The sequence below is a fragment of the Triplophysa rosa genome, linkage group LG7 (genome assembly GCF_024868665.1).
Source record: "Triplophysa rosa linkage group LG7, Trosa_1v2, whole genome shotgun sequence".
Lineage (NCBI taxonomy): Eukaryota > Metazoa > Chordata > Actinopteri > Cypriniformes > Nemacheilidae > Triplophysa > Triplophysa rosa.
The window spans coordinates 4,938,543-4,949,446 of NC_079896.1; the positions used below are offsets into that span (position 1 = coordinate 4,938,543).

The following is a 10,904-nucleotide window of genomic DNA, read 5'->3' on the forward strand; positions in this document are numbered from 1 at the left end:
AACAGCTGATCTTTAGTAGAGAAAATCAAAACAAATGTCTGTCTGTCCATCCCTCTGTGAAATATTCTATACATTTTGCTTGGAGTTAAAGGAACAGTTCACCCATACTGAAAATTCTGTCATCATTTACTCACCCTTGTGTCATTCCAATCATGTATGACTTTCTTTGTTTTGAATTCCTTTAAAGTACATTTTTACAGTCCATGCTCTCCTTTGATTGCAAAGCTAATTTTGCAACAATATCATGTTGTTTTTTGAGTCATGCGTTTCATGTACTGTTTGTATGTGGGTGTACACCCACAGAGACTCTTTGACTTGGTGACGTATTCCAAACCATAACATATGAACTTTCCTGCAGCATGTAAAAAAGCATGTTTGCAAAAAATGCTTATATTACAATATCACACATCCCTTATGTAGTCTCATAGTGTTGTGCTTAATTTCCATATTTTGATCCCTTAAATTAAATTATATCATATATCTTTATATCATCAAAATTAAATTTAACTTAAATATAACTTATTAACTTCTGTTTGTTAAACAAATATGATTTTTATATGTACATTTTTTATTTAAGCGCTCAACTCAAATATTTTTAGTCAATGTCACATAAACTTTTCATTATAATATCTTTTCCAAGACATTAAGTTAACAGAGCCGAACAAAAGTTCAAGTTTAAAATATATATAACAAACTCTTTTAAATCTCAAAGATGAATAAACGTTAAACTTGCAGTAAAAATGCAGTGTAACTCTGCACATATATTTTTTGACAATACATTTATATAGTCCCAGATTGAATGGACTAAAGGGATATTTCACCCAAAAATGAAAATTCTGTCATCATTTACTCACCCTCGTCTTGTCAAACCTGTATGACTTTCTTCCTTCAGCAGAACACAAAATAAGATATTTTGAAGAATGTTGTTAACCGGCACCCATTGACATGCATTGGTTTTGTGTCCATACAGTAGAAGTGAATGGGTGTCGGTGCTGTTCGTTTACCAACTTTCTTCAAAATATCTTCTTTCGTAGTCACACAGGGTTGAAATGACATGAGGGGGAGAAAACTATGACAGAATTTTCATTTTTGGGTGACATGAAAAAACATGTTTTAAAATTGTATTGAATGTTGAATGAACTTGGACAAGTAGCAAAATTCTTTTTTTCAGTGACGTATTTGGCAAATAGAGTTTTGCCAGTCTTGCAGAGACAGACTCTGTTGCCAAAATAATGCCAAAAATCTAAACATGAGTTGTTCATGAACGAATGAATACAAAACATGTAACTGATAATTACAAAACCTTTTTTATAAAGCAGCAATTATTGCATTGACCTCTCAATACAAAAGATTTTGTATCATTTTGAAAACTAAAAGAAATGAACAACGACTAACACGCTCAGAGCTCGAACTTCAGCTCTGTTCCTCAACTTTCAGTTCATTAAACAGCAATGTGCTGAACTTCACCGGGGTCTCTAGTAACAAGCAGCTCTGTGGTCTCACGCTGTGATGGGAATCAACTTCAGTGCTGGAACGCTCCGTCCAAACGGGAGTCTACTGCTGCGAGATGGGCATCGGCCAACACAAACCACATTGGTACATTTATTTAGCAGGACTTCTTGAAATGAATGATTCTGTGGTATTCGACTGATCTGAACTGACCTCTTCAGTACACAGCAGGACTGGACAATATGGTGCACGCTTCATGGCACCCTTGTGTCCCGTTTATGTTTGTAACAACTGAAGAGTGAATGAAGATGGATAAAGATAGCAGAACCGAACCAAATGAGATTTCCTAAAAAGTCTCCTCTCATACATTGAAAACAACCGCACATGCACAAACACAGACCTTGACCTGGTGGCCACAAGGACCAATGTTCTGCCTCTTCAAAGCATCCGTACGGGGCACAAACATCAGGTTCTGTGTAATAATTACAATCCCTCACAGACTTTCTGATCGCTTTTGTTTTATTGTTTGTGTGCAAGTAGAGTCATCTATATTAAACTGGTTGTTTTGTCATTTAATGATGCACTTAATGAAAATATTTAGAAAGAAATGGTATACATATTTACAATAATAACACAATTTAACCACAAATGACAAACCACAACAGCCACTGCGCCACTGAGAAATATTGTGAAAAAACAGCACTCAAAAAAGATGGCATTGAAAAGTTGTTTGGTTCATGCATAAGATATTAATCATTTTAAATGATTTAATTTGTTTACAATACAGCAATAAAAGCCAAAACACCAAGTCAGAAATGGCCATTTGTTGGATCAGCCTGACTGAATTATCATTATCTTTATTTGATTGATCTGATTTTCACCCAGACTGTTCAGTTTTCAGCGATCTAATAAATGGATTAATATCCGTGACAGAACGGGATGTTTCTGAAGCAATGACTTCTTATTAGAGTTTCTTCAAAATACAGATAGCAAAGTTGGGAAAGCTATGGTGAGATTTTGGGGGTTTGTGTCCTGATTACGATTCGTTCCCAAAATACACTGGAGAACGAGGTGTGAATTTGTAAAAGGGGTTCATAACAACATGGAAAGACAAGCTGCTCGATACAAAACCCAGGAGATGATTCCTCAACTACAGAAGAGTGTGGGTACAACGGTCACAAAAACTGGCAAATTGTTTTGTGCGTCAGGGGAAATCACTCAAAATAATGAACAAACAGCCAAACTGCGTTAGTGAAGATGAGAGAGATGGATGTCAATCCCATTGCCCATCGATTGATCTTTGTGGAAAGTCTTGTAGCACTGAATAGATTTGAATGTTCCTTCATCTCTTAAATACTTTTTACACAGGCATAATTTAGCATCCCAATCACATGATTTCTTAGCTTATATTATTTTATCGTTTGGGCCATGAAGGTGACAGGTACAGTATCATGTGGTAGAGGTCTGTGTCACGCTCTTTTGACTGCTGTTACTTCGTATGGCACCAGTGCCCAAATGATTCCTAGATCTCCACTGCCTCTTACAGCCACAGTTTGACGCCGTAACACAGCGTTCCATGAGATCCCGGAAGAGATGGCCGGCGAAAAACATGTAGATCCAGGGGTTGCAGCAGCTGTTGAGGCTGGCCAGAAGCATGGCAATGATAAACGCCAAAGCTGACAAGACAAAAAAGTAGTATCAATGTTTCAACATTTGCAAAATAATTTACATGAGAATATAAAACATCATGGTTATGCACTGCCCTGTATTTGTAAATAACGCTTCCTAGAGTATGTGACGTTGTCATGTTTTTTACTTGTAAAGAAAAATGTAACCTTGATATCTTTAATGTTGACTGAGTATGGCCATGAAGATTTAATTCATAGTGACATTAACGATGAAATCACACTATGATGCTCCTAATCTCTGACGAGACTTTAGTCTGTATTTCAAACACATGCTTCTCTTCTTTTGCACTTATGTTGTAAGTCATCTGCTAATGTCATTCGCAGACATTGTCAGAGGTGTCATACCATGCGCTCTGGCGACACCTGCTGGTGCAACACGCGTACATGCAGTGAAAAAGATTCCAACGAAAAGCACACGATGTGTAGCATCATAGTAAATATAGATTTGTTTGCTTTGAATTTCTATACATTGTCATGGGTTATATGATATTCTCCCCAAAAGATGAAAGCATACATATATCCAAACGAGGGTGTTCAAATATGTTTAGGTAAATTATATTACCTCAACAAAAATTTGAGTGAAACATTTAACAACAAAAAAAATAATTCTTAGTATTTGGAATATTGCCTGTTTGTTTTTTTAGACATCTGAATCAGATATATGTTTTTAGTCTTGTTTGTTGGTTCATAAAGGGTCGCCCTGATCTTGCAAACTACTTAACTTAGCTTACAGTCACTCCAAAAGGTATTTCAGAGCTAATACACTTTTTTGACCTATGAATTGCCATTTACAGTTGTTTTCTACAAGCAATTACTATGAGCAATTTATTTAAGATGTATTCATTTTATTGCAAAACATAAAACCAGATAGTATACCTGGAAATAAATTATTTTAGACCTTTTCTCAGAGCAAGTGCACTTTCCTCAACAATTCAGGCAATTACCTTTAACCACCTGGTGCCAAAGTGATTTCTAGAAGGCAGATGTTCTCACACAGCAACCAGAGTAACCTTAACTTTTTACAGAAAGATATTTAATCGATTTGAAATTATAAATAGATAAATACAATAAATGTCCACGATGAAGACATTATGACTACTGTACCTTTTAACTTAGGGAAACATGACTATAGTTTTGATGTGAGCTCCACTAAAAATGACATTGGGGCCAGTATATTAAAACAAAAAGCAAAAAATGTATCTGAACATTATTGACAAAAGGTCTATTATCATTATCATTTTAATATGTTGCTTAAATGCAACCAAATAATAAACGCTAATTTATTTTATGTCCAAAGGCTTTTTTGGGGCCACTGTACGTTCGGCGGTGGGCAGGGGCGGTCTGACCAGTAGGACATTCTATCAAAGTCCAGAACGGCCGTCCCACTGACGTGACCAGGGGCGGTCTGGCCTTCTGGAGTATCGGAACTTATCCCGGTAGGCTGCTAATGTACGGGTCAGGAAAGGACACTTGGGCCGGACAGATGGACGTTATTAACGCGAATGCACGCACGTTACGTACCGATGTGGGCCAAAAACTCCAGGGCCGTTTTTGCCTCCTATTCCGCCCCTGGCGGTGGGACACATTTTTAAAAACATTTTATTGCCTGTTGATGTAAGCCTCACATTTACACAACATTTGCAGAACTAAAGCGCCCTCTTGCGTTACCTTCTCTTGGAGCCATCGGATCCCAGGCTGACCACATCTGAACGAAGAAGAACGGTGTCCAGCAGATAATATAAGCCAGGACGATCACAAACGTCATTTTCACTGTCCTGATCTTGGCCTTGGATATCAGTTTGACGCTACTGACGCGAGAGAGCGCAGGTCCTTTAGCGGGGCGCGGGGTCAGCGACAGACACTGTTCCCTCCGGGTCTTCAGTTTAAAATTTTGCCATATCTTATAACTTATCAGACCGTAACAAACACTTAGGATGGCCACAGGAATGACATAGATGGTTAGACTAATCCACGTAACGTACGCCTTCGCGCCCCAGGGCTGAATAAAATCTCCCCAGCAGTCGTACACCCCGTCACCAACCTCTTTGAGCGAGAAGATGTACACCTGGGGCGCGCTGAAAAGCAGGCTCATAATCCATGATGCGATCACGTAAAAACGGTCATTTCGACGACGCAGGGACCGCAGCGGCTGCCATATAGCCAAACACCTGTCTGTCGACATCAGCACCAGCATATAGGTCGACGCAAACATGCCAACCACCTGTAAGTACTTCACCAAGCGGCACAGTATATCCGGACCATAAAAGCGAAAAGTGATGTCCCAGATAAGTTGAGGGAGTACTTGAAAAACCGCCACCACCAGGTCAGCTATGCTCAGGTGCTTCATAAAATAATACATCCGCGACTGGCCGTGTTTGCTTGTATGAATAGCCAGAAGGACGCACAGGTTGCCAGCGAGCGCAAACAGTAGGATTAGAACTAGGACCGTTACTTCGACTTTAGCCACTTCTTCGTTACGCTTCAGGGGGTTTGTTGTTTGATTCAATCCAGCGCTGTCGTTTCCTCTGCTGGAGTTCACAAGAGAATCGTTGAAGGACCGGAAAAGCGCGTCTTTTAGGGGACTCTCCATCGTGCGTAAAATGCGCCTCCGAGCGCACTGCTCCCACGGGCCACGCACGCGGCTCTAAACTCTGTACGTTTGACACATTTGTTTAAGGATGTAGTAGTGTGCAACGAACAACTCCATATGTCGATGGTTCAAAAAGGAACAACGCTAGTCGTGTTTAACGGATCGCTGCAAAATGAAATAACGATACATTAGGTGCAGATATAATGGAGCAATAAAATAAATATATGGATGCTCACAAACACAAAATAGGGCTTTATGTTTATATTACTCACTTGATAAGCAACATGACTAGTAGTGTAGAATGAATTTATACAAAATATATTTCAAATATTTAGCAATGCCTTTCTATATGCATCTTCCAAAATTAAGGTAGGTCAGGAGCGCAGTGTGTTGTCTTACTCAGAGAGCAAAAAACCCTTACGAAAAATCAACCAAGATTTTATTCAAAGTAAAATTATTTTTTTGGCACATTGGTTACCATGTATAAACACAATTTTACAATAAATACCATGGTTAAATGATTGTTGCTGTAGCAACACCATTTACAATTTGTGTTGGTTTAATAGTAATCTTTTATAGAAACCATGGTTAAGTTTCGTAAGGACGAACGAAAATTAACATGAATTAAGAGATGGCAATCGAAAATCACCTACCTGAAAATCCTCCAAGTTCTGTATGTCTTGGTTTTGAAATGAGGTTTATGTAATGCAAAGCTATAGGATTTACTTGATCTTTAAGTGGTGCTCGGACACAGCAGCCGTCTGCACACGCACAGAATGCACAGGGTTGTTTTATCAGTGTACGAGGTGGATTTCACCAGTCTGGTTGCGCTTACACATTTCTACCACTGAGTGCCTTTGTGTTGCGCTGGAATATTTACATACATCTTTTCGCCATGCGTGTCATGTTTGGTATTTATACACAATAATGTGTTAACGATTAATGTGTTCACACCAAAATAGTTTAATAACATATTAAAGATTTACACATTTTAAAATGTCTTTCTTTCTTTCTTTCTTTCTTTCTTTCTTTCTTTCTTTCTTTCTTTCTTTCTTTCTTTCTTTCTTTCTTTCTTTCTTTCTTTCTTTCCTAATAACAGTAATTGTGATGCACTTTTGCTATGCACTTTCACATGTAGAACACTTAAAATCACTTATTAACCCTTCATTGCACCACAGTCCTGAGATTTCTCAAAATACAGGTACGGAAAAAGTATGCTAACCAATAATAAATGTGCAAATGTTTACACAGGGAACAATATTTATATGACGTTAATCCTCAATCAACCAGCCTGCTAATTTTGGCGCTTTGCAATTTTCACTGTATCAAAGTGTAAGTTCACTTCCATTGCACTGATTGCGGTTAATGATGTCATGACAGCAGTGTCAACATTACCCGGTGTACCAGATAGGTGTTTCCCTTTACTCTATTGGGTTTGGTGGAGCTGTATCAAAATTCAAAGAAATGTTGCTTCATTGAGTACATTGCGGCCATAAATAGACAATTGCTTGGATGGTTGAACTCACCCACTATATTGGGTGTGATCAGTATTAATTTTTTCCGAAAAAAAAGAGTTAAAAATGACACAGTGATTTAAAAAATCTCTTGATCACTGGTCGCATTTAAAATTATTGTTACAGTTTTAGTCCAAATCTTCATATTTTATGCTGCATAGCAATGGGCTGAAATGTTTCGCAATCTGTATTTGACTTAGGGGACGGCAATTTGGGAATAGCGTACATTTCAAAGGAAAGAGATTTCCCCCACAGATAAAGAGATTGACTTAACAATAGTTCAGAAGTTGTGGGAACGATTCACTTTGTCTCTCCCTTATTCCCCGTGCTGTTAAATGTTTTCATAAACAGCTTCGCATTTCAAAAGAAATCGAAGAAAGCCACTTTTCATGCAGTATTTGACAAATGTAGCACTTTGGGTATAAATGCTCTGTCCCTCCATAGCATACAAATGCAAATCTCGAAGCATTATGCCTCAGTAAAGAGAAGCGAGATTTTCTTATATCGTATTTCTTATATTTCGTATATTTTTGTGTTGTACACTGCGTGCAGGCCATAACCGGGTGCTGTTTTTTACTTTAGAAAGTGAGGGCTAACACACACACTGGCTTCTGTTCATTATGTCAACGCAAAGAGAATAGACAGGATAGAACCAACTTGCCAGAAATACGGTATAATTACGCAAGTGTAACTGTAATCTACGGAGTCCTTTGGGTTATGATGGTCATCATTTTCTTAAGTGGGAGAAAAACGCAATGTAGCAAGAATATTTATTTTCTTGAACACTAATGTTCAGACTGCTGTAAGCCTTGATAAACACAATCAATGAATCCATCTTCACCCAACCCATAACTGTCTGGTTCAGCACAGATATCACATGTGCAAAAGAAGACTTCAAAGCATTATCTCTTCTGAGGAAAGACTCATTGGCTGCAGCTTGACCTCCTTATGGGAACCTCACAACATCTTTTAATTATCACCTTCAAAAATGTGATGAATGACTTTCAGTAAAATCCAGGTTTTTCCTCTCATGGCCTCATCAGCTGAACTATATGTCTGAATGATATCAGCTGCACTTTGATCTACAGCAGACATGGGCACCAGACATACAGGTTCATTTACTGCACACTGATCCAGTCATTTACAAAACAATCCATGTATTTGCATATTTAGTTGAATTTATATATTCCCATTTGTTTAGATACACAACACGCAGTCCATATATACAAGGCCCACAATTATGTCTATCCTTAGTGGAACATGGTTATAGTTTATAGTAAATTAAAAAAGTATGTATTTCGGTAAAATGACCCTTTTTGTTTCATTCTGTGAACTACTAACAATATTTCTCCTAAATCTCAAATAAAAATGTTGTTTCGTTCTATTAGCGTTTACTTGCAGAAAATGAAAACTAGAGAAACAGGTCAGAATAACATTTGTTATAATATTTGTATATTTTTAGGAAAAGATTAATACATTTTTTTATGTGTTAACCTCGAGTGTTGTCAGTCTTTCACATTGCTGTTGGATGACTTTATGTCACTCCTGAGTTTTGATTTCGTTGTAATTCAACAGACACTGGAATGGCTTATACATTTAGAATTGCTGATAAAATCAAACATTCCAACATTTGGAATGGTCTCTTAATTTTTTTTCCGCGGTTGAATACATATTCAAAAGTAACTGCAAAAATTGTTTGGTAAAAAAATGTAAAGTTTCATTGTAAACCAAAAGCCATTAACACTTATCTTAAATGCATACATTGGTTATTGTACAATACTATATATTGTGAATATTGCATAATGTTTATTTAAGATATATTTATGTTTTATTTGTATACAGTATTGCTTATTTTAACGCAGTATTGTACATTGTGTGTATAAATCACACATACTGTTTGTTCATTTAGACTGCGAGGGCTAAGGCTAGTCCTAGACTAAAATGAATGTGTGACCTGTTTTAACTGAATATAATTTGCCCAGAAATATCTTAAATATATCAGTGCCATTGTTTTGTCTCAAGATGCAGCCCAGTAACGTATTATTCTAAGGCATTTTTATAAAAGCGACATAAATATCTTAATTCAACTAAGGCATAGTCCTGGCTTAAACTAAGCCGTGTCTGTGAAACCGGGCCTTAATGTGTTAAACTAGCAACAACAGCTCATAGGAAAATCTGGGGGCCTAAATCAGCGGCCGTAACAGATCCCAGCATGACATCAGTTTAGAGAGAGGGCATTATGGGAAGACTCCTGGCACTGAATCTTCAGTGGTGATCCTCTGATTTAAAAGTAATCTTGGTTTATGCAGATCTTATCATCACAATGTTAGTGTGTTCTATTATTTATTAATGAGTAGGTTTGTAAGTTTGCATGTTAAAATCTAAACCTCAAAGTTCAGGATGAGTGCATTATGTCATAGAAAGGTTATGCATTCCTCTTTTTCATTTATCAGATGTATCATATTGGAGAAGCCCTGAAAAAGTCAAGCCAGACAGGATTGCATGCACAGAATTGAATCACAGTTTAGGGTTTCTGTTTCTTTCTGTTTGAGATTTGCTGTAATTTACTGCCAAAGCTGGATTACAGCCAGGAGCGTCCTACAACACTCTTTCAAAACAAATATCTCTAAACAAGCATAACTCTTTTGGGGTTTTGACATTTAAAACTTTTTTGTAAACATCACCGAAACCCTGCCATTGGAGGATTCTGAGATATGTAACTTGAACATTCCAAAATAAACTGTGTTCAGATAAGGTTGTTTATGTTTGCTGTTTTTCTTTTTTCTTTTCATCATCATATACTTTTCATCAAACATAACAGTTTGCTAGCCCTTCGGGAATTTCAGACTTTTAGAAACTCAAATAGCCACATTTGATGTGCTGCATACAGTCATGTTTATACACCAGACAGACTCAAGAATTGACACTGTAACAAAAAGCCCAACAAAGTCATACTGATAAATCAAGCTTCATCTTTAATGGAAACATTAAAGGGGATTTCTAAATAATTAGACAGTTTTAAAATCTGTACTGTATAATGAAGGCTAGTAATTTGTTATAAGACTACATTATATGTATAGTGGTAATGTTGAAGTGATTTGGAATCAAGCCAATGAATCCCTTGTCATGCTTTAAACTGATACACACGTGTTTACTTTCATAACATGAAACAGAAATAAAGTTGAACAGAAACAGCCTCAAGAATGATACATCAGAAGAGAATGAGGAACGAAACGAATTTGACCTTCCCTGATGCATTTCACACTTAATCATTTGTTGGTTGCCCAGCAGATTCATCCCCACATTCTCATGGCTTCAAGCTGTTTCAACAATAACTCTACAATTTATAAATCAGTCCGTGAGATACCTCAAGAACTGTTAGCTAAAAGCAACAGAAGCATGACCTGACAGTAAAGGGAAAACCTATGATGTAATGTTGAAATATTTGTGGAAACCCAATGCTTGACCTGACTGTGTTTAATCAGAGCTGAACTTATGAAGACTCATAAAACTGAAACACATTTCAAATATTTAATTAATATAAATAATTAAATACCCAAATTCACTAAAATATAGGAATTAAAACTATTCAAGCTTTCATTCCTATTGAAGCTCATGGCAACACCATACAACAAATTTGGCAGTGACAATTTGTATCTCTGG

The 10,904-nt window shown here is 37.1% G+C and overlaps 1 protein-coding gene across 1 annotated transcript; it reads right to left on the minus strand.

The window, feature by feature from the left end:
* Positions 1 to 2,029: 2,029 nt before the first annotated feature.
* oxtrb (oxytocin receptor b) lies at positions 2,030 to 6,785 on the minus strand. Its single transcript, XM_057338083.1, has 3 exons — positions 6,381 to 6,785; positions 4,806 to 5,892; positions 2,030 to 3,125 (listed from the first exon to the last, which is right to left on the minus strand). Exons 2-3 carry the CDS (start codon positions 5,725 to 5,727, stop codon positions 2,899 to 2,901), a joined length of 1,149 nt encoding a protein of 382 aa, XP_057194066.1. The 5' UTR covers positions 5,728 to 5,892; positions 6,381 to 6,785; the 3' UTR covers positions 2,030 to 2,898.
* Between the last annotated feature and the right edge of the window lie 4,119 nt (positions 6,786 to 10,904).